The sequence below is a fragment of the Bos taurus genome, chromosome 14 (assembly GCF_002263795.3).
Source record: "Bos taurus isolate L1 Dominette 01449 registration number 42190680 breed Hereford chromosome 14, ARS-UCD2.0, whole genome shotgun sequence".
Taxonomy (NCBI): domain Eukaryota; kingdom Metazoa; phylum Chordata; class Mammalia; order Artiodactyla; family Bovidae; genus Bos; species Bos taurus.
Genome location: NC_037341.1, coordinates 14,961,598 through 14,986,346, shown reverse-complemented (window position 1 = coordinate 14,986,346; position 24,749 = coordinate 14,961,598). Strand labels below are relative to the sequence as shown.

At 38.8% G+C, this 24,749-nt stretch overlaps 1 protein-coding gene across 7 annotated transcripts in view; it reads left to right on the top strand.

The window, feature by feature from the left end:
* NSMCE2 (NSE2 (MMS21) homolog, SMC5-SMC6 complex SUMO ligase) overlaps window positions 1–24,749 on the top strand; it is a 238,184-nt gene that overhangs the window by 101,506 nt on the left and 111,929 nt on the right. For 4 of the 7 annotated variants that reach the window (XM_010811958.3, XM_010811957.4, XM_059893243.1 and 1 more), the window contains one exon: window positions 22,184–22,267. In XM_010811958.3, the coding sequence (XP_010810260.2) occupies window positions 22,184–22,267 (84 nt within the window). 7 annotated transcript variants of the gene reach the window in all.

Below are 24,749 nucleotides of genomic sequence, written 5' to 3'. Positions count from 1 at the left end.
TGATGTTCTTTTCCATTGACATTTGCTTGACAGACCATACAGCCCAAGTTCCGACATGGAAAGTACACGCGCCCTTTTATGCATCTTTGCGTTGTTTTCCCTCTCAGTTACTTCCATGTCGTAGTGCTCTGTCATTGTCCTCAATGGGCAGAATCTGTTTTTGAAATTTGTTTTATACTAGTTGGGATTCCCTGGTAGCTCAGCTGGTAAAGAATCTGCTTGCAATACGGGAGACCTAGGTTCGATCCCTGAGTCGGGAGGATCCCCTGGGGAAGGGAAAGGGTACTCACTCCCATATTCTGGCCTGCAGAATTCCATAAATATTTTAACAAATATGGCCAGTGTTTGTTACTATGTATAAATGACTCATTCTGAGTACTCCAACCCAGCCTGTTTGCTAGTTCTGGCTTTTACCTTGTCAGAGATGCTAACACAAATTCACTTAAAGATATCAATAAGATGTTATGACTTATTTCCTAGTAACCCCAGAGAGAGCCTTTCTGGGTCTGCTCTACAGGCTGCATGAGTTAAGTGGGAAGAATCTCTTAAAAGATGGCTGTCTTGGGTAACGAAGAAGCTCAGGGACTTAGCTGAGCCAGTGGAGTGCCCTGCAGAGCCGAGGCCATGAGATCCAGACAGCTGTGCAGGGAGGTCTAGTTCTTAATCAGATGGTCATGTGCACTCCTCCAGGGAACAGGATGAGAAAAGCAGAGTGGGCAGTGACATTGTTAGCCAGGCTGAAGATTGAGGGGGGCAGGTGTGAGGGGATTCAGGTAAGTGGCTTAGAATCAAACCATTGAAAGTCATTGCCAGGGTATGAATTATTTTGATACTTTAGGTAGTTTGGAAATTTGGGATTGTTAATCAGGTAAGAGACACAGTGAGCTAGAAAGTACTGACTCAGAATCGAAATAATTCCTTTATTAAAATGGCATTTCTAACCATGCGATAGGAGAGGTCTGCTGTGTACAGTTGTACAGTTTATTATACACTACACAAAAGCACCTGGCTGAGGTTGCAAGGGGTGACTAAACACCAGCCTGTGTTCTAATCGCCAAGGCATGCACCCAGAGTGCCTGGAGGAAAGGGTGCCTTTTGGTAATTCACCTGCTCATTCAAATGCTCAGGGTAGGCAAGCAGAGGCTTTGTTCCATTTATCTCATGTCATGGACTTTATGTGAAGAACATTCTCTGATCTGTTTTTAAAATCCTGGGATTAAAATGTAATAATATTTTCTGGTCCAGAAATTGCATTCAGCAGGAAATGATTACAACCGGTCTTAGTTCAGTTCACTTTTATGAAATGAGAATACGAAAGAAGAGAACGTAAGTATTTGGCTTTGAAAGAGTAGACTCTTTTATGAAGAACAAGTCTTGGACATTTGTGTTCTCTTTTCTTTTTAAGACTCTGTTCTCATCCATATTGTTTTCTGTTTTGAGAACAGTGACAGCAGAGTGCATGGGGCCTTAGAAGAATGTCTTTTCAGCCTTTATTGAATTATCTCCATCCCAACAGCGTGACGAAACTCTTCCTGTTATTAATTGCATTCTCATTTGGCCAAAGGGTTAGCCATTCTGAAAAGTGATTTGAATGTCTATATCCTTCCCAGGCCTAAGCATCTCTCTGGTATTTTGATAAATAAACATTTTTATGGATTGATTTGGCTTACATTTAGTGGCATAAACAAGAGAGTCTACATAAGGCCTTCATACTCTCCCTTTCTTTTCTCTTTCTCTCTCTCTCTGTATAAAATGTTCCAAATCACATAGCTCTGGAGGTCTGTAGGCCACATTAGCCTGAAATATGAGTTTGGTTTGGCTCACTCACTGTTGTGATTTGACACACAGTGTTGTTTTTAAATGCACTTAGATAAGAGTTGTGCTTCTTAATCACTATTCTGACCATTCCCTTTTGTCTTGTATCTGGTATATTTTAACTGTGTTACCTTGGTAGGTTTTTAAGTTTGCAATTTAAAATCCTTAGTAGGATGTAAGTTTGCCATCCTTGCTTTACATTTAGGATTCCCTGTGATCATAGAGTTACAGCAGGAAACCGGAAGATAGAATAAAATTCTGCCCCTGAGAGTTATTTAGAGAAGATTTTACATTGAATAAATAATATTTTTACTTCCAGTTTTGAAATGTTCTTAAATATTATCATTTCACACTGATATCATACCCCAAGCATTCCTCATACTGAATTACCATTAACCTGGATTGGGCCTTATAGCAAGATAAACATCAGGTTGGTAGACAATATTAGAATACTGTATCAAGGTTTAGAGTACCAAGGGTCAGTAGTAGCCCAGTCACTTCCAGCCAGAATATATACAAACAGTGAGGTCAAGACAAGTCATAGGTCAGAGCAAGGTAGACAGACTAGAAAATTGTAATAGCCTCCAGGGCTCATGGGAAAAGGAGAACCCAGATTCTGGGCCTCTAAGGACACCAGGAAATACACGAACATGAAAGGGATGAGATCAGAGTTGGCAGAAAAGGAGGCTGGAACTGAGCAAGGCAGCTAAGTGTTGGGGGCCTACGGTCCAGACAAAGGGACTAAGGGTCCTTGATAAGGAAACAGATCACCGGGGGAGTCAGTACAGGGCATGGTATCAAAGAAAGGAGTCTGCCACAGAGCAGCCTTGTTTGTTTAGATTTTTCTTTTTAATTAATAGACATTTTAAAAAAAAGCAGATTTAGGTTTACAGAAAACTTGAGCCTATAGTGCCGAGATTTTTTGATATGCCCAGCCCCTGAAGCTGCCATTTTTAACACATTGTGTATTTGTGTGTTATATCAGTTACAGCTGAGGAACCAGTGTTAACACATTCAGTTCAGTTCAGCCGCTCAGTCGTGTCCGACTCTTTGCCACCCCATGAACCGCAGCACGCCAGGCCTCCCTGTCCATCACCAACTCCCAGAGTCCACCCAAACCCATGTCCATTGAGTCGGTGATGCCATCCAACCATCTCATCCTCTGCCATCCCCTTCTCCCACTGCCCTCAATCTTTCCCAGCATCAGGGTCTTAAAGTCCATCATTTCCATTAGAACTTAGTCTTTGTATTATACTGTTCTATGGGGCATTTTGGTGGTAAAATATATGTAACATGAAACCTATCATTGCAGCCTTTTTTCAGCCTACAGTTCAGTGGCATCAGGTGTGTTCATCTTGTTGTACAGCCATCATGACTGTCCCTCTCTCACACCTCATCGTTATCCCACACTGAAACTATACCCATGAAATGTGCCCCTTCGCACTCCTAACTCCTGGTAACCACTGTTCACTCTGTTAGATACCTCATGTAAGTAGAATTATACAATACTTGTCCTTTTGTGTCTGGCTTATTTCATTTAGCACAGTGTCTTCAAGGTCCATGCTGTAGCATGTATCCAAATTTCATTCCTTTTGAAGGCTGAATATTATTCCATTGCCTGTATATACCACATTTTGTTTATCCATTCAGCCATCAACAAATACCACCTAAGAGCGCTAATGCTACTAATGGACTTTGGTGTACAAATATGTTTTTAACTCCTGCTTTCAGTTCACAACTAGAAGTGGAACTGCTGAATCAAATGGTCTGTGGGTGTTTGATGCATAATGTCATGTATCCACCAGTGTAATATAAAGAATAGTTTCATTGATCTGAAAATCTACTTCAGCTCTTCGTCCCTCCCCATCTTTGTCTCTGCTTAAATTTTAAAATGTTCCCTCTGTGAAGATTTAATTACTATTTATACTTCTCTTAATGTGGAACTTTCAGGTAAAGAAGAGTAGAATCCCTGGGATTAATAGAATTAGTGAAATTGGGGAGCAAGGGAGTCAGAAAGCAAGAAATTCTGATAGATTATTTTTCATCCCTTAGGCTTTTGATTGTGAAACTTACCTATACAATAAACACACGGGTAACAAATACAGAGCTTTAGAATGCATGGGTTTCAAATAAGATGTTTTTTGGGGAGATAGTTTTATAATTTACCTGTTTATTTCAGAGAGCTATATTAATCATCTGCTGTATGTCAAGCCTTGAGCTAGATGCTTTCTGTGAAAGTTAAGATGCCATTCATGCAAGTCAGAGGCGATGTTAGGAATTTCCACCTTTTGCATTGACTGAGCAACCCCTTCACAGTTGTTCCCCAAGAATTGTGTTGCGAAAGATGTCTGTTATGTAACTACACTTGCACTAGGCTTTTTTCAGTTCACTCTCAATAGCTTTTGAGCCCCCATTATAATTTTCAGGGAGTCCGCGTGTTCTTGGCATCTTGATAGGAGAGTTGACTGGTCAGCTTTCTGACTCAGAGTGACTGTCCTTGTGCCCAGTGCTGTCGTTACAGCTGTGCTGAGGTGCTCTGTGTGGCTGTTTCCCAGACTTGCCTTGCTCGGATTGCCGTTTCTCTGTCTTCTCCAGGGGCTTGCTGACCTAGGCTTTTCCACTGCTCTTCCTTTGTGCTGGTGCCCCATTAAAGTGTAGGTGGGGAAAAGAGCAAGCGTTTACTGAGATACATGTGAAGAAGAGAGGGGTCCGTGCTTCAGGTGGCTGTGCTTGTGATAGCAGTGGTCTCCACGTTTTTGATTGTTTTCTCCTGTGGGGAGGAGCACGCCCTTGTGATATCTTATTTATTCATTTTTATGCATGGTCTGCATAACGTCCATATGTACATTACTAGTGAAACCTAGTCTTACTCCCCCTCATTGTTTAGACAAAAGTTCATTTTAAATAAAAATTACAAGAGTTTGCATCCTGGAGCGCATGCTTCTTGCTCTGAAAACCTGGACTGGGACAGCTAGCTGTAATATTTCTTTGCTGAGCATAACAGCTAACCACTGTATACAACTGTATCATTGATTCTGTAGATAAAGCTAAGGATTCTAACAGCTTTATCTAGACTTAGACTTCTAACAGCTTTAAATAGACAGGTAGCTTTAATTAGAGGAAAGGCCTAGCATCTATTCTGTAGTCACTGTGCTACTCAAGTGAGTAGCTGTTGCACTTTTCCCTTTGCTAACCATGCGTTTGTTTTCTTTATCTGAGAGTTTGTTTTGTAAATTAAGTTCATTTGTATCATTTTTTTAGATTCTACATACAAGTGATATATGATGTTTGTCTTTCTCTATCTGACTTACTTTACTTAATATGGTATCTCCAGATCCATTCATGTTGCTTCAGATGACATTGTATCATTCTTTTTCTAATGGCTGAGTAATATTCCATTGTGTGTATATACTGTATCTTCTTCATCCATTCATCTGTTGATGGACACTTAGGGTGCTTCTATATCTTGACTGTTGTTAATAGTGCTGCTATTGGCTTGTATATATCTTTTTAAATTAGAACAACTAATATTCTTCAGACACCCTGTGAGTGTTTGTATTCACAGACTCTGACCATTCACTGGGTATGATACTGCCTAATGATGCGTTTAGTATCCGTAGTCCACATTTCCTGCTGGTTTTGCTGGATACTTTTTAAGCACTTTAGTTCCCTGTGTCTGCACCATCAGCAGCTTGTGACTCTTAATACAAAGCCAAATAAAATCCATGAACAACAATGCACTAAAGGTACTTTAATGGTACAAACCTTTATATGCATCATTAGGAGGATCCTCTCTATGTAGTTGCTGTTTGGGGTCTGGAGGGGCAGACAGTCAGGAGATGAAAGAATAAGTTGCACTTAGTGTTTCCAGTGTTCCAAAGCTTGGATATAAATGAAAGATGATTATTTCTATTTAATTTATCTGGCTAGATTCCTGAGCCTAATGGCTGCATATATACCATAAACACTGTGAAGAAGCAACCATGGAAACACTTGTTTTCTTGTTGGGCTAAATTTACTCTGGGTTGAATATTAGCACAGTGCCTGGCAGTACTTTAAAAGCAAAAATAGCTTCAGCGTGACTCACTCTGAGTCATTTACTGCTAGTGGGGCTATACTGCCTAGAGCTTGACATTGAACGAGTTGGCAGCCTGTATTGCTACATTTTTTCTAGGAACTCTGAACACATTTCATTCTTGTGAATTCGCTTGTGCAAGATATTAAATAGAGTAATATGTTTATTTTGTTTCAAAGTCAAATGAATTTGAGAATGGTGAAACTAAAGTATTTTTCTTGGGCTTTCTGGAAAAGCCAGATTCTCAGAATTCTCTTGTGGTTAAGGACTTTATTTTATAAAGAATTAATCAGATGTCATGGAGATTTTGTTTTAGATGCTTGGTCTTTTCTGATCAAAAACATCAGACTGCCACGAAACCCACTGCAAAAAACAAGCCTAAGCTTTACTACCAAGTCTGATTCATTAATTTTCCAACATTACCTGACAAGATGGATTATGCCATTCAGACAGCTTTTTCTTTTACTTTTTCTTACCACTTCTTTAAGAAAAAAAAGTACATTGAGGCACGCAGCATAGCTTGCCTTGGGTTTAGTTGGGTGTATGACTGTAAACTTCTCTCTTATTATAAAGGTTATATAATGGGACGTTCATTGGTTTTGAAAGGCAGACCAAACCCACCCACAGGATTTCTATTGGCCCTTTAAATGCATTGCGTGTCTTTCCCTGGGTAACCCCTGTGGTTGAGGAAGGAGTGAGTGGCTTTTTGGCTGACTGCAGGAAAGCCTCCGAAGGTTCCAGCTGATCTCATCTGGGCTGGGGTCAGAAACAGCTAGGAATCGAAAAGTGCATATATGAGGATGGTTTTCCCTTGATGTTGCAATCTTTAACATGTTTTTGTGTTTAGTTTCTGGAGTTGCCTAACAGTATAATTTCAATTGAAGCTTAGTTTCAGCTCTTTTATTATAATATGAACTGTGGAGGAAGAGGATTTCTTTCTTTTTTTTTTTTCTATTTAAGGGCACTATCATTTTGCAGTAGAATTCAGTGATTTATATGGAAAGACAGCCTAAAACCAAAATGAGCCTAAGCTAATGCTTGATATTATTTTGAAATTGTTTTACCATAAAATTCTTACATGAAGAGATGTAACTCTGGCAGAGAATTTCAACATAGTTGCATAAATGGTGTTTCATATTACAACTTGTTCTCTGCTTGACTTCATTGAAATTAATAAAAGGACTCTTTCAGAAGGATCTGGTGAGTTAGCATCATTATTTTAAAAAAAAAAGGAAAGGACTTACTCATAATGTATCCTGTGTTGCTAAGTTTTCAAAGTTAGCTATCTCGACCACACCCAAAAAACCCTTTCATAAGACTGAAATCCACTTATTCATTTATGCTGGCTTAGAATTTTCTTCCCAGTAAAATAAAAAGTAGAAGAGCTGAGATCGATGTGAAGTTTCTCTGAGATATAGGATGGTTTCATGTAGAACTAACATTTGGAAATTGAGTTGCTGCCAAATCTTGAATGTAATATGTGGTTCCTTATTCTGTGGTTAAAGAGATCCTGTAAAGCTGGGCTTTCTGATTTGGGCCTGCTGGGTGTTAAAAATATCCCAAGGTGCTTTCTGTACCCCCAAAGGGGTACCATCACCCTGCTGTAGATCTAGAAGAGAGGGTGCCAGTCCAGGTATAGCCTTCGCTTGTGTCTCAGTCATGTGGTCTCTCTGCTGCTACATTTTGGCAGCATGTAAATGAGTTAGGAATTTGTATGGCTTGAAAATTAACAAGTTTTAGTTAACCAGCCTTTTCTGGGTTGCAAACTGAGGGGGCCTGTTGTAAATGGGACTCAGCATAGCCTAGTAGCCACTCTGTTATGCAGTTACGTAGACGTGCTTTGTCCATAGAAATGTATTAATTAAAACAACATAAAGACTTCACACAGGGCCTAGCACAAAGTAGGCACTTAATAAAAGCTCATTAAATCTGAATTTATTTATGTGGCAAATATTACAGCCTTATTTGATCCACAAAGCTTTGTTCTTTTCCTTTCACTCATTCCTGTTCTCAAAACGTTTATGAACTCTTATTATATGCCAGAAACTATGAGATATTTGAGAAAAAAAATTAGTAAGTCTTCAAGAAGTATATTCTTAACTTGGAAAGGCAAGTTATTAAGTACATTAGTCATATGCTTTCTTTTGTTCTTTCTTTTTAAGTTTGGTTACAAGGTTTTGTTACCTTGCAGTTAACTTAAAACAAACAAACACAGTGACAGTCATTGCCCTTCTTTGCCCACTTCCTGTGCAGCCAGCTCTGTTCAAGGTGCTGTGAGCTGGGTCATGGTATCATCTCCATTTTACAGAAGGCGATATGGAGCCTCACAGAAGTTGAGCAACTCGTCCAACTTCATATTCATGATTCAAACCCAGGAAATCTGGCTGCAGAGTCCATGCCCTTAGCCATTACGTAAACTGCCCCTTGGTGACTGCCTTTGTTGAGGAAAAAGAAAGGACTCTTTAAAAGTAGGAGAAAAGGGGGAAGTCAACACACCAGTGATAATATGATCTCTTTTGTGAGACATGAGTTGTTTTTTTTTTTTTAATTAATGATAATTTTGGAGTTCTCTTGCTGAAATGAAGTGGCCTCTTAAGTGGGCTACATCTTTGAGAGAGACTGATTGCATATCCAGCATATCTTAGGCCATGTGTGCTCATCCCTAAAAGGAGCAGAATCTGAAAACTTTATGTTCTTTTACATTACCTCAGAGACAAAAACCAGCTCTTAAACCAGTGCTGGGTTCTGGAAACAACCTGGCTAACAGTGAAGCCTCTTCCGTCAACAGAAGGCAGAGCCACTCCTCATCTTGTGGCTCTTTTAAGCTCTCTGACATCCTCTTTCTTGCCCTTTCAACTCCATTCATTTCAAACCCTCTGATTGTTTTTTTTTATAGTCAACACTATTAAACAGTTATTCAGAGCCCCATAGCTCTTGTTTCTTCCTTCGCTTTATCCAAGTTCCTGAGAGCTTCAGAAGGGGAGGAAGAGTTCACCCTGTTCCACATCCAGTCTTCCGCCAGCATCTCCCTGCAATGCAGGGTCTAAAGGTACAGTGAGTGAAGACGCTTCTCCAGGGAGGTCCCTGATAGTTTATTTGTTCTTATTGTGCATTTGGGTACATTTGTTTTTATTTAGTAAGATGCTCCCTTTTTTATTTCTTGGTTCATTTTTACAGGAAAGTATTCTCTTAACATTGGGAGCAGATTACACTTATTTGCTGAACAGAGTTGTTTGCACAGATGCTCGAGTTTTCACTTCAGGCAGCACTGCTTTTGGCAGTTGTAAACAAATTATCATATTTTTTTGGTAAGGTATAAAATAACACACTTTAACTCGAGGTTGAATGCATTTCCCAGTACAGTATTAGCGTTTTCTTATTCTTCACGTGATGATTTCTAAAAGATGATTTTTTAATAGAGTTGTTAGTTTTTAATCCAAGTATATCCTTCTGTCCAAATTGCCCCCACTCAGCACCCACCTATGTAGCACTTTATTGGCACTTTTGAGTCAATGCAACCTTTATATTTATTTGTAAAAAAGAATACATAAACTTCCTTCAAGACAACCAGAATCAAGCATTTCGTCCTGAGCTTTTCCTTGGCACATTAAACTGATATATTGGGAGTCAAGATCCTGTACTTGGGAAATAAAGGCAGTCCTACCCCAGGTGCATTATCATTTTTGACTAAATATTCTTGTGGCCCAGTCTCTGTGTGCTCTTTCTTTTAAACATGTCCAATCCTGACATTTTAAAATAACATTTTATAAATTTGCCAGGAAGGGAAGGTGACCATACAATTATCAGATGGTAAATTCTAATCATGGGACATTCGCATGGGTCTTTTGTAATTGAAGACAGTGCATCCATTGTAATTGAAGACAGTGCAAATGAGGACATGGGGTGGCCGGAAACAGAGGATAGAGAGGTGAACAGCTGCTCTGTGCTGTGTCCCCTCCACCCCGACCAATGCCTGCAGCTGGAATCAGTTCTAGATCTTACCCTCGATGTTTGGGGACCTTGAGGGTTTGGGAAGCCAGTTTAGGCCTTGCAGGCAACTCTCGATTAGTGTTTTTCTAGGTTTTCACTTTCTGACTTCTGGAGAAAGGAATGCCACTTGTCAGAGAGGGAGTAGGAATGAATCTTGAGAATAAGAGTATGGTTTTGGAAGTGGAGTTGGGGTGGGTATGTATAAAAGAGGGAGAAGCAGAGGAATAGACGCAAATGGGGGAGAAACTTTGGGGAGGAAGACAGTGGAGAGGAAGAGACAACTTTCTCCCCACTTGCTCCTCCCTGTTTGACAATCTGGTTGTTTCCGCTTTCTCCCTTAGCTTCCTCTTTTCCCTGCCCCTTCGATGGCACTGCCCTCCAAGACTTGTTCTCTCCTCCTTCTCCCTCATCTGTTTGTGTCCTCTCAATCCCCTGTCTCCAGCCCACTCATCCACCTCCATCAGCTTCCTGTTAGTGGCCCTGCCCCACTTTGCAGAGGGGTCCACCTGGGAGTGCCATGGTCACAGCCAGGCTGGTGCAGCTGGAATCACTTAGGATCTGTTTTCTTAGAATCAGCCTTGACAACCCAGCAAGCATAACCAGCCTTTCAGGTTCCCTTCAACTCGGAATGAAACCCCGTGCTCATCTTTGTCCATCTTCCAGTAAGCTTGGACCGTCTCCAGATCTGAGACACAAGATAGGAGAGGACCTGCCATGTCCTAGACATTATGAGGGGTTCTCGTTAACGGCATCCTCATTGGTCCTGTGGAGAACAGTGAGGGAGCTTGGGGGTTTTCCCGCATCTGTGCTGCTCAGACAGGGCAAGTCACACAGCTGACAAGCAGCTGACCTGGATGCCAGTTCAGTCTCTGCCCCTCCAGAGCTGGTGCTTTGCTGCTGGCTGAATAACTGGTCAAAGGTTTACTTACTCTATTTAGAATTCAGGAAAGCTTTTATTAACATCTTTTAAACTGTAGCATTAACTCTTGGTGTTGAATGATGTCTACACAAATAGATTGCAATTAATATTAAGAATCAGAAAGTCTTTTACTGGGCTCATAAAACTTCTTTAGTATTTGCAAATCAGGTTAAGTTTTAATTAGAATTTCTTGATATTCAATCCTTTTTAAAATTACTTTTCTAAGTATGCAAATGTTTATGTCATAGAAAATTGAAATAATACAAAAGACAAAAGATAAAAATCACCTCTAGTCACACCACATAGTAATAGCTTCTATATTTCCATAGTCTTTTTTCTTATAAAACATATCCTTGCAAGATTGGGATCAGTTTTGTGTTCTGATTATTTCCCTCACTATAGTGTGAGTTCATAAAGTATCTGAAAATATGATTTTAAATTGATATCTAATAATACATTTATGTAGCATGATTTTCCTCTTTGAGTCATTACTCTCTATTAATATTCACTCACGAGTAGTCTATCAGTGGATGATAATTGATATTATCAGTTTAATAGTTTAAAAGTAATATCTTTTTCTTTGCACTGAGTCTGAAGTATCAAAAATTTACCATTTTCAGGTCATTTCTTTGTTGTTTTTAATTTACATATTAGAAAGATTAATAGTATATTTTTCAAGTAGAAGTTGTTTTCTAAAAATTATTTCAGTAGTTGAAACAAGTAATTGGTGTTTCATTTTGGTAAAAATTTACTCATTTTGAAAATGTTTTGATACATTTATTCAACCAGCAGACTTTTATTAAATCCCTCCCAGTACAAGGTGCTAGTTGCTGAGAAGAAGCATGCTTTCTGCCTTCAAGAAGCTTGTAATTCACACAGGTAACATATATAAGCATAATTTTATATTTAATACAAATATAATAGTAATATAACAGAAATAAATACAAAAATAAAGCTGTAAGCAGTGTGCATGGAGAACATGAAGGAAAAGCGGTTAATTCTGGTTGGTAGAAGACTTCCTGGAAGAGTTGACATTTGAGCTGGGCCTTGAGGCGTGGGTAGAATTTCATTTGAGATGGCAGTTGAAGGACCTGTGAAGCAAGGGCATAAAACGTAGAACCACAGAGGCCTGAGAGCACGTGTCACATTTGAGGAAGTCACGTCTCCTAGGTGGGCTGGTGTTTTATGTGCCAGAGTCGTGGGGTCCGGTGTAATGGGAGTGAGACAGAGGGCAGTAGTAGCATCAAGGCTAGAGCAAGAAGGGATCAAACAGTTGATGATCGGTTAGTGTGTGTCTGGGGGCTCAGATGGTAACACGTCTGCCTGCAATGCGGGAGACCTGGGTTCAGTCCCTGGGTCAGGAACATCCCTGGAGAAGGAAATGGCAACCCACTCCAGAATTCTTGCCTGGAAAATTCCATGGATGGAGGATCCTAGTAGGCTACAGTCCATGGGATCACAAAGAGTTGGACACGACTGAGCAACTTCCCTGGTAGTGTGTGTCTGACTGTGCTACGTTCCTTCTCATTCATAGATGGTCTCATTTGATTTATGTAACAATTTTGTGAGCTATTAATATCACCACTTTGGAAGATGGAAATAAAAAGCTCAAGAAGCCTAAGTGATTTCCCCCAAAATCACAAAGCTTTATCAGAGGCAGGACCAAAACTCAAACCTAGGCCTGAAGGTCATGCTTCTTCCCCACTACAAGTGTAGAGAGTCATAAAAACCACTTTCCAGTGTTTGGATTATTGTGTAGGTAGTGCCTTTGTTTTTTTTTTTTGAATGGAGTGTGGTTGCTTTACTATGTTGTGTTAGTTTCTACTGTACAGCAAAGTGCCTCAGCCATACGTGCACATGTGTCCCATCTTTTTTGGATTTCCTTCCCACTCAAGTCACCACAGAGCACCAAGCAGAGTTCCCTGTGCTATTCAGTAGGTTCTCACTAGTTATCTCTTCTCTACATAGTGCCAATAGTGTGTGTGTGTCAAGCCCAATCTTCCAGTTCATCCCACCACCACCCCCCTTGCCCCTTTGATATCTTTTTTTTTGTATGAGTGATGTTATCTGACTAATGAAGGTACTTCTAGTGGCAGAGCAAAGAGGAATTGAAAAAGGATATTGCAAGAAGTGAGACAAGATGGAAGACTTGCAGAAATCCAAGCAGGACATGGAGAAACTGAGCTACTGCAGAAGTGGTAGGAATGGAAGAGAAAGAGGTGGAAGAGGCGTAGAATGGAAGCCCTTAGTAGACTGATGATCTGAAGGCAGTTAGGAGGTCTAGATTAGTCGTCTCGACTTTTTAAAAATCACGTACTCTTTTTTTTGTTTGTTTTACTTTAAACAAAATCCCATGTATTTGGAAATTAAATTTCCAGTTTTAGATGATGGTTATATAGCTGTGTCTAAGAAGCCGTAACAAGGAAACTTAGAAAGTATTTGTAATAGAATAAAAATGAAAAGAGAATTTACCAGAATTTGTTGCATACAGCTGAAGCTGCTTAATGCAATTAAATACAATGTGGAGTCTTGAATATAGTTTGAAAGCTAATAATAGTCACTAGCATAAAATTTGGAGAAGGCAATGGCACCCCACTCCAGTACTCTCGCCTGGAAACTCCCATGGACAGAGAAGCCTGGTAGGCTGCAGTCCATGGGGTCGCTAAGAGTCGGACACGGGACACGACTGAGCGACTTCACTTTCACTTTTCACTTTCATGCATGGAGAAGGAAATGGCAACCCACTCCAGTGTTCTTGCCTGGAGAATCCCAGGGACGGGGGAGCCTGGTGGGCTGCCGTCTGTGGGGTCGCACAGAATTGGACACGACTGAAGCGACTTAGCAGCAGCAGCAGCATAAAATTTTATGAAATTTGAGCAAAATCTGTACTTTAGTTAATGATACTGTATGACTTGTTAATTTCCTGGTTTTTTTACAACATAATATTTCTTTATATTCTCAGAATTGAATTAGTTTCACTCCTCATTCAGAAAGAACTTTTATAATCACTAAGATTATAAATTTTCTAGACATTTAGCAGTAATGCTAGATGCCAAAATACATGAAGCTATATAAAAGTTTTGAGTGAATATAAATTAGAAAGAAGTCTAGCATTCTGTTCATGAGAAGTCAAACAAGTGGACTCAAAATGTCATAATTTTTTTAGTTAGGCAAAAATTCATACATTTTCTAAAATATGCATATTATACATACTGTATACATGCTGCTGCTGCTAAGTCGCTTCAATCATGTCTGACTCTGTGTGACCCCATAACGGCAGCCCACCAGGCTCCCCCGTCCCTGGGATTCTCCAGGCAAGAACACTGGAGTGGGTTGCCATTTCCTTCTCCAATGCTTGAAAGTGACAAGTGAAAGTGAAGTCACTCAGTCATGTCCGACTCTTAGCGACCCCATGGACTGCAGCCTACCAGGCTCCTCCATCCATGGGATTTTCCAGGCAAGCGTACTGGAGTGGGTTGCCATTGTCTTCTCTGTACTATATACATATATGTATACAAAAGCTTTTTAACTTGGCTTGGTAAAGGCTTAAGAAAGAACAACAATAACAAAAAGAGACAGAGAAATTGGAAGACATAAACTAAGTGAAATGGGAGCACTGAATATGAAATAGAAAAAGTAAAAATCACATACCCTTAATAAATACTTTTGATCATGAATCCAATATGAAAGTTTTCGTATTTAATTCCTTCTCCTGTGGATTTTTCCTGTGAATACTCATTATAGGGATTACTGGAATTAATGAAGAAGAATGGGTGTTCTGGGAGGTTGGCAGGAAAAAAGAGTAGAATTGAATTAGAGTTGGTTTTGGACATGATGGGTCCAGGATACCTAAAGCAGTGCAGTCATTTGAAGATGCTTCATACAAAGTTGGAAGTGAGTCCTAAAGATTGTAGAAGGAAAACGATACCAAGCTTATGTTGGTTGTTTTAATGTTTTATCATTTGATTCTCAACTAAATATTTACAACATTTTGAAAATGTTATACTTGGCGGTCTAAATTAAAGAGTGAATATTCTTAAAATAAATCTTTTGTATAGCCTAAAACATGAAAGTCTTTTAGATTGTAGTTCATTCACCTGTTTAGACGTCTTAGAATATTCAGAGGTATCAGCCCTAAACAGGTCTTCCAAAGCAAGAGATTCTCCAAAGCTCAGAGTGTCTTACAAATGGCTTGTTTTTCAGTGACTTTCTCAAAACTATAATTTTCATTTCCTTCTGGCCAACCCTCCGTTACTGAGTTAATACCTATAAAACCTAACCCAGAATACTTTCAATTTACTGAGACCCTACAATTATATGATTAAAGGCACAAATGCTGGTTGATGTTTTTGGTTTGGTTCAGTTCAGTTTGATTTTATTTTAATTAAGGGTACTTCAGCCCACAAAATCTTTTATCTTGATATTCAAACCATGTTTCCCTTTGGGGAAGTAGGGATGAGAAACAGCTGTAGTTCCTCTATATTTCATGAAGTTCAATTAACTTTCTTCCTTTTGTCTATTTTCTGTTCAGTGTCAGTATCCGTATCCTTGATGAATATTTATTGAATGCCCAAGGAATAGTAGCAGTGTTGTAAGCTGAGCACATGTTGATGTGGAAAAGCACCTTTTCTCTTTTATTGCTTACTGGATAAAAGGCCCAAAGAACTATGTCAGGTTCACAAAATGAGTCTTTCCTGCAAAATAGATTCTCAGAACAAGTACCTGAAAATGGAAACCTTCCTATTGGACAAAATGACAAAGCAAAATCAAATCTACGGGTCCCTGTAATCTTGCCCCTCTCTCTCTTCGACGGCAGGGGGCAGCGGCATAAGATATGAATGGTTGCTACCCTTTCTGTTCCCTGCACCCTGTACACGGCAGCCACAGCTGGCTGCGTGGACAGCAAACTTTTGAGGCTGAAATAGAAGATCAAGGCCTTGAACAAAATCACAGATTAGATCAGTGGTTGATAAAAATTACAGTATCTGATTTTACATCTAACACATATTGGCCTGATCTCTTGTTTTTAGGTCTTCCAGAGATTTGAGGAAACAAATATCTGGGACTGTTAGTCATAGAGTAAACCTCATGGTCTCAGGATGTTTACAGTTGTCTCACAGGTAGTAGCAGGATGAGCCAGTAGACAGGAAGTGCTGTGCCGCATAGTAAAGAGGTAGTAAATGTGAACGAATGATTTCCGACATCCCTTCAGGAAAACAACTTGTTTTGGTAGCTTTTCAGTGAGTTCACAGTCTGTCGCTGCCGTGTCTTTGGCCAGCGTGCAACAGTACAATAATTCCAAGAGCAAAAAGTCTCTTAAGACTTTGTTCTGGTTCTGCCATTTTAGTATTGTGAGTACTCAGAGACTGACCTCTTTCAGACCTTTCTCATTCCCTGAAACAGTCTATATTTCTTTTTGTGTTGCCGCAGAACTCCAATCATACTCATCCTGACACTTTTGTACACTGTAGGTCACACCCAGTAGTGAATAATGAGATGTTGTAAGCAGCAATCCAGTTGTAAAAGGTTGTGACCAGCATTTTATTAAAAAAAGAAAAGATACAGAATAGGGTAGATTAGAAAATACCACAGAGTGAATCATGTATAGAAAGAGTTGTGTTTCATAAAACTTCTGTTTCACTTAAACTTGTTTGTTTATCCTGGGTTGCAGTATACAATGTATTTCTTACTTTAGGTCATAATTAAACATTTTTTTCTTGAAAAACACTTTGTTGTAGTATAAACCATATCACCATGTAATTGTTTTATAAATCCGTCCCCTCTGCTAGACTATGCACCTCTTGAAAAAAGGAATCACATTTTCTTTGTCTCTTAATTTCTAATAGCTAGAATAGATTTGCCTAACACAGGTGTTTAGTAAGTGTTTGTGGAATGAATGAAAGAACTGAAATCTACTTAACTTCTCTGAACCTCATGTTTTTCCCAAATTAGAATGTCACCCACCAGATCTCACAGTGTTCATGTGTAGAGTGGTTGAGATATGAATGTGAAAGTGCTTTATTGTAAGGATGATGTGCAGAATAAGGATTATCATCCAGCATAAATTTTGTTATTGTTGCTGGGCAGATGAGCTTCAGAAACTCTTAAACCCTTAAATCAGTGTTCTAAAGATGACTTATTTATTGCAGTACTATTAATAGTACTGTATTATCCCTTTTTAGGTTACAAGTTAGGAGACAGTCTTGAAAAATTAAGTATGTGCTTTTTCTTTTTCATTTTTACATTTTAAATTATGGAACAGTTAATTATAGAACATACAAAGTAGACACAGTATAAGATGGACTGCTGTGTACTCAGCTCCACCTTCTACCAACAGGTAGCAACTCAGAGCCAAGTTTCATCTGTGTCCTCTCCTATCTCCTGCTTCCTGTGTTACTGTGAAGCGTTTCTTTTCTTCTCTCCCACTCTTCTCTCTCCCCTGACCCTCTTCCCTCTTTTGCTTACCTTTCCAAGTATGTAGAAATATTCTTAACATTCTTTTAAGATAGAATCACTAGTGCCAAGCAAGGTAGGCTGGGAATTTAGACTAAAGTAATACAATGCTGTGTGTGAATGAGCTATTCTATGACAGGAACTAGCAGGTAAACAAGATATTTTATTTCCCAAGATTTTCATATGATGGTGACCAACTCCATTGCAAAACAATGATCACATTCCAGAGTCGTAAGTAGCTCTGGAGGCTTAGTTACACAATCACCAACTCTGTCATCTTCCTCAGAAATGTGACCTTACAGAAAAGTAAAGAGTCTGAAGTATGACAGGTCACTTTTTAAGCTTTTTGAAGTTTGTTTTCTATCATGTAAGAATCCTCAAGCTTTTGACCTCTAGCTAGGCAAGAAAAGTATCTGACTGAAACTTTTGAAATACTGTAAAACTATAATAAACTCCACTTTAAGACTATAGCCCCAGGCTGTAATATGTCACTCAGAAGTTAAAATCTACTTGGAAGAAAAAATTTTTAAGTATTACTTGTATTATGAATTTATAGTAATCTTTTTTTGATTCTCATAATTTTGTGATTTGGGCCTTAATGTGATAAATATATAGATCCAAACAATTTGAAACCCTAAAGATACTTAATTCTGCCAAATTTTACTTATTTAGAATTTTTCTTCCTTAAAGTCAAATGTAGAGACATTTTTGATTTTGAACAAGGTATTGCTAAGTTTTACCCACTGCAACAATTGAATAGTCCAAAACTGTGCATTTCTCAACCAATTGTTATTAATCTAACACTGCAAATTACCAGGGGTCTTTCTCCTTTGATCTCATTCTGCACAAACTACTCCATTTGACGAGTAGTGTCTTGTATTGACTTCTATTTCCTATCAACCCAATTATAAACTCAATATTGATGACATTTCACCATTTTAGACCTTGACTTTATGTCCATTTAATCCTGCCTCTCAGTGTAAACTGGAGTTAACTTTAGCCAGGTGAATGCACTTCTTCATGGCCTCTCTGGGTGCCACTCTAACTCTTTCCCTGCTGTCTGATCACAGCACAACTCTTGTTCATTAAGGCCACTTCCCCCCATTCCTCTTCTCTAACTTATGTTCTGCCAATCCTGCAGGATCCATTTCAAGTCCTACCTTTTCAAATAAGCCTTCCCCAGTAATATCTGTCTTCCTGGCTATTTTTATTTTTTGAGGGAAGAAGTATGACTTTATTCGGAAAGCTGACAGACTGAGAAGATGGCAGACTAATGTCTCAAAATAACCATTTTATTGGGATCTGGTTTCTGGCTGTTTTTAGTTCTTGATTTCCTGTGTCAGGTATGTTTGCCTTTGAATATAATTTGAAAATTTCCCCCTAACTATAAAAGTAATATACGCTTCATGTAAAATTATTTCATAGGATATTTGAAAGTGAAAAGATTGCTCCTGGCTTCCCAATTCCAATCTGCAGAGATAACCACCATTATGTGTCTTTACTGTCATATTTCTGCATATAAGCAAGAATATACATGGCACATAGTACACACATACATGTTTATCCACATGGAGATAGCTATAGATTTAGATATATTTTACACACATACACCATCTTATAACTTTCTTTTTCCATCTGATGATGTATCTTGGAAATTTGTCCATGTCAGTGAATATAAGTGATTTCCTTTAAACATGTCTCTTTATTGTGTTAAAATGTTGTATACATATATATCTCATCTTCCTTTGCAGAAGGAAAATGGAAACTCTTCAAGGGCAGGATAATTACATATTCCTTCTCTTTTCCATTCGCTTATTCTTTAGTCCTTGTGCATTTATTGCGTGTTTCACACTTTATGCTGTGGGAAATCAAAGATGTTTACTTCTCATAATCCCTAAGGGGTCAGGATCTAGTAGATAAGAATCTATATTTATTTTTAGAACTGTAACACAGGAAGAAATTGAGAAGTGTCACCAATTTTTGTTACTGGAAATATGGCTGATTAAGTTATTTGAACAATTTTCTTGCTGAAAATTATTGAAGTTGTTGAATATGTACAAGAAAACATCCTCAGAAGAGCGAAGTCCTGAAACTCTTAAGGAACTGTAAGGAAAAACAAGAATTCAGAGAAGCTTAGACAGAAAAAGCTTTTGACAAAATTCAGCACCTATTTATGATAAAAACCCTCCAGAAAGTGGGCATAGAGGTGCATATTTCCAACATAATAAAGGCCATGTATGACAAACCTACAGCTAGCATCATACTCCATGGTGAAAAGCTGAAAGCATTCCCTCTAAGATCAGGAACAAGACAAGGATGTCCACTCTCACCACTTTTGTTCAACATAGTTTTGGAAGTCCTAGCTACAGCAGTCAGAGAAGAAAAAGAAGGGAATCCAAATTGGAAAAGAAGAAGTTAAGCTGTCACTGTTTACAGATGACATTATACATAGAAGATCCTAAAGCTGCTACCAGGAAACTGCTAGTACTCATCAGCGAACTTGGTAAAGTTGCAGGTTCCAAAATTAATACACAGAAATCTGTTGCATTTCTATACATTAACAACAAAAGATCAGAAAGAGAAATTCAAGAAGCAGTTCCACTTACCATTGCATCAAAAGGAATGAAAATTCAGAACTAACGCTGCTTTTCCCTTGAGGGCATTTGCTGCTGCTAAGTCACTTCAGTCGTGTCCGACCCTATGTGACCCCATAGACGGCAGCCCACCAGGCTCCCCCGTCCCTGGGATTCTCCAGGCAAGAACACTGGAGTGGGTTGCCATTTCCTTCTCCAATGCATGAAAGTGAAAAGTGAAAGGGAAGTCACTCAGTCGTGTCCGACTCTTAGCGACCCCATGGACTGCAGCCTACCAGGCTCCTCCGTCCATGGGATTTGCCAAGCAAGAGTACTGGAGTGGGGTGCCATTGCCTTCTCCTGCAGGCAAATTTGGACTTTGCCTGCATTGGGTAGTAACACTATATAGAAAGCTAGTAAATGATTAATATTAAGATTAGCATAGTGATTTGGGGGTGGTGCAGAGTTTCTGGGGTACTCAGAATCCTCTGTTTATGGACCTAGTGGGAGCTCAGTAGGGCAATTTATTTTCTAAACAAGGCATTTTTGTTTTGTGTACTTTTCTGTGTACGTGTTAAAATTTAAAACAAAAAGTTAGATGTGAGATAACAATAATATCTCACACATATGTGCATTATATAAATGTATATGTGCATGTGTGTCTATGTTCTATAATAGAATGTGTAATATATAAATTCCACATATTGATAAGATACAGAAATTTTAAAATACATGTGTTTGGGAATGCAGAAGTTTATGTGTGTTTCATATACACAAAAAAAGATGTGAAAGAGTATTCAACTACTGAGGACAGCCTTATTTTAAAAAACAGATTAAAAAGGATGGCTTCTGTTTCTGCCCTTAGATTAAAAAAAGTGTTCTTCCACCAGGTTCCATACCGTTTGGCACAGTACCTTTTTTTTTTGTTTAAATGTCTTGTTCCTTTGCTAGACTGTAAGCTCTTAAAGGGAACAAGACAATTTTTATCTTTATATTTCTTGTTTCTAATTAATCCTCATATATAGGATAGGGTCTATAAATGCTAGTAAAAAATGAATGAATAAATGTACCTTTAAAAGAATTTAGGACTGTAGGTATCCAGTAGATACACTGTCTCTTTAGAGTCTCTCTTTATGCTTTTGAGTATTATTTTGTATCTGGCACAGCAGTGGGAGTAAAGTTGGCACAGTGAATACAGGTTGATTTGAATTTAACTGACACTTTGTGGAACCTGTAGGCAAATGTGGAGTCCACCATGTGGTGCCCCTCTTGATCCCAGAAAGCAGAAAAATGCAAATACTCTCTGAAAATTAAACTAAGAAATGAACGTCTAAGTGATTAAAGTCAAGAAAGGCAACATGATCTTACGAGACATAAGGACTCTGGGCACAGAGATTTGATTAACCTGATTGATGGTACTGACATCTTTAAAATACACAAACATAGAAGAATGCTCAGGAGAGCATTTTCTCTCTCTCCAAAACAGAAGAAAAGAAAAACTCTTAATGAAATTGTCACGATACCTAACAAAGCACTGTCTGACCAATAGCACGTGCCAGGTGGAGGAAAGCATCCAACCTGTGGTGGCAGGTGGATAGCCCTGTGGTACAGAGCTGCAGAGCCTCATGCCATTCTGCACTGGAATCCTGTGTAATTAACTCCACTTGTTCTGCTTCTGTGTGCACCAAGCTTCCCTCTGGTGATTTGCCTTCCCAAGGAGATAATGCACTATCAGGCTGATGCAGAGTCATCACTATCAGACTGATGCAGAGTCAGTATGCCTGATTCTTCTGTTGTTCACTGTAAATAATAAAGTCGCCTTCTTTTTTTTTGTATACATCAGTGTCTTGTGAGTTTTGTTAGCATGAGTCTGCATTCCTGGGTCCAGTCAGTGAGATCGGGTATCAGAGTCTGCAAGGCTCATCAAGGTAAATACTACCTTGTGGGCATCCGTTGGAGCGGACTGCTGGATTTCCCAGGTGATGCCCATCTGTGTCATCTTGCTCCATGTTCCCTTTCCATTCCACACTTCACCAGAAAAGGTCTTCCCAGAAGTAGTATGTTAGGACATCTTAATAATGTGTGCATTTTAGCTGAAGAGTACCAAATAATACTGTATCAATGATAATAGACCCTTATCCTCTGGGTGAGTATTATTGGTTTGGTGAATTTCACACCCATTTGGGTAAATGGAATGTATGATGTTATGTAGATGCCACATGCTGAGAACCCCCAACAACTCATTTCCAGTTCTGGCTTCACAGCCCCTTGTGGCTTCACTTCTGGCTCCCATCTCATTGTCAGCATCGATCCTGGTGTCATACTCAAGTCACTTCCTAACCTGGGTCTCTCTTGCAGCAGTGAAACCCAAAGAAGATGGAGGACACAATGAGTTCGACAAGATTAAGGATAAGGATGGAAGTAGAGCAGGCAATGAACGAGGTTATAGAATTTTTTTTTCTTCCATTCTCATCTTTCTCTTTCCTCCAAACAGTCCCAGTAGCATTTGAAAGGGTTTCAAAATTCCACACACTGCTATGGAAAAAATAAAGCACAAGTTCTCAACGCCATGTTCTGCTTACCTGTAACGGAATGTAAACCAGATTTCAATAAATCATTAACAGCAGTACCTTGTCAAAAAGGATATCAGAGTAGATAACAGGGCAAAACTCACTACAACTCTCAAGTGTATCCTGGAATTTTTTAAAAATTGATTCTTGTATTACATAAGTACACTATCAGGTGGGACTTTGGTAAATGGAAATTTTTCCTCTTTCTCTCCTATTCCTCCCCTGTCACTCCAACTTCCAGCCAGAATAATTGATCACTACATTTCACTATAAATTTAGCAAGAAGGTACCTAGAGCAATCCTCAGTTATCAATTTGATTTAAAATCTATATTTTATTGGTAGATTAAGACAAAAAGATCTCAAATAGGACAGAAAAATATAGAATCTTTAAGACTTACTTGGTTCTTTAAAACTATTGTTTTGACAATCACAATTTTGTCTATTTTATACAGTGGAGTTCTGCCGCAAAATAAGGCACATGTAAAATTCATGAGACTGCTATCTCTGTATATCAGAGTTATTCTTGTAGACTGATGTTAAATGAATACTATGGGAATGAATTGCTTTATAGGTTTGTGGGCCATTCCTGATTATTTAGATGCTGTTTAACCAGTCAGTAAATTTTTCAGGCTTTTTGACCAGATTTACCATCCTCTGGCTTTTATTTCCTTTGGATAAAAGATGAGGAGGAGGAGGAAAGGGTCCATTTTTCATTCCCATGTGAACAAGATGTGTTTCACAGCCAGAGACAGCCTGAATGTAAGTAAGACAGTAGCTATACTGAGGACCCGACAGGAGGTCCATAGTGGAAGTTAGCCTGGGTAGCATCAAAACTCTCAAAGCCAAGCCTGTCACCACCTCTGAAGTACTTGTCCTACTTTAGTGAATCAGTAACAGAATCTTAGGATACAGAAGTTAGCATCTTCTAAAGCAAACCGGGCTGTATAATATGCTACATTCTATATGGAAATAACCTCCCCTCTGCCAAAAAAGAAAGAAAAATCATGTTTCCTAGTTTCATTAAATGTTTAATTAGTGAGTAGAGGCTAACCATGGTCAACATTTATTTTAAAAAAACCACAACTCTCAAAACTGCCTGTATTTTTTCAGAATTTAAGTATATTTCCTTACTTTACCAAAGTACATGGTATCTTGTCAAGATTCTTGCAAATAAAGAAGTACATAAAGTTTACCCTAAGCAAAGACAAAGGAATAGAGTGAGCCAGAGAAAGATTAAATTGAAAAGTAATGAGCATGTGACTTACTCTTCTCCCTGTGTCTCTTTTCTCATGAGCCCAGGCGAGTGCCTGCCTTTTTTCCTTCTTTCCTTCTGTCAAAGGTCAGTGTCGAGACAGAGATTCACTGGACAGAACTGAAAAGACAACTAGACTGGTGAGACAGAATTACGCTGAAGTTGGGCAGCATTTCAGCAAGCTGAAGATGCAGTTTTCCAAACTATACAGATATCTTCAGACTTGGGACATCCTTTGTAAAGCCCTAACCTTTCACAGGCCGGCTACATAAGGAGCCTATATGAAATGACAGAGTAGACCGAATTTCCCTTTCATTCTCTGTTCTGTCTTTCTAAATTCTTTTTCTGGCATCGTCTGGTTTTCTTCAGTCCTGCTACAGCCCTCTTAACTTTCTGACTCTTGTCCCTTTCCAATAAAAGATTTACCGTAAGGCTCGATATAATTCAGTCAGTCTCTGTGTGTGTATATTAGTGTGTCTGCGTGTTGTGTTTATGTATTTACGTTTTGTTTTTGTTCATTTGTAATACACTTTAGCAAGTTTCTGTCTAACCAAATAAACTCCAACAGGGATATATTTTTTTTAAGTTTTTAGGATTATTGACTCTTCACACAGTCTGAAAACTACTCTCAAAAAATGCTGGGTACAATTTCATGGTGTTTATGGCCTCTTAGTATTTATTTATGGATCCCACTGGGTTCAGAGTCCCTGTGATGAAATTCCAAAGTTACCTACTTCCGTGGTCACTAGTGATATTCATTCACCAGACACTCATCGAATGCCGTCTCTGTTCCAGGCAGGGCATTGAGATTCAGTGAAAAGGACATTAGCCCACCTAGCAAAATGTATAGTGTAGTTGAGGAGACAGACAAGTAAACACACAGTTGTAATACAGTATATGTACAGTAGTAGGAAAAGAACAGGGTACTTCAGAGAGCACAAAAGATGAGTGTTTAATTCAGCTTTGGGGCATCAAGAAATTCTCTTTACATTAATATCTGAGTTGTTCTAAGTAGAAGAAATGCTGTGTACAAAGTCAAAAGAATTAGAGACTTATATATCTGTTAAGAAATTTAGGTTTGATTTTAAAGGACCTTAAGTT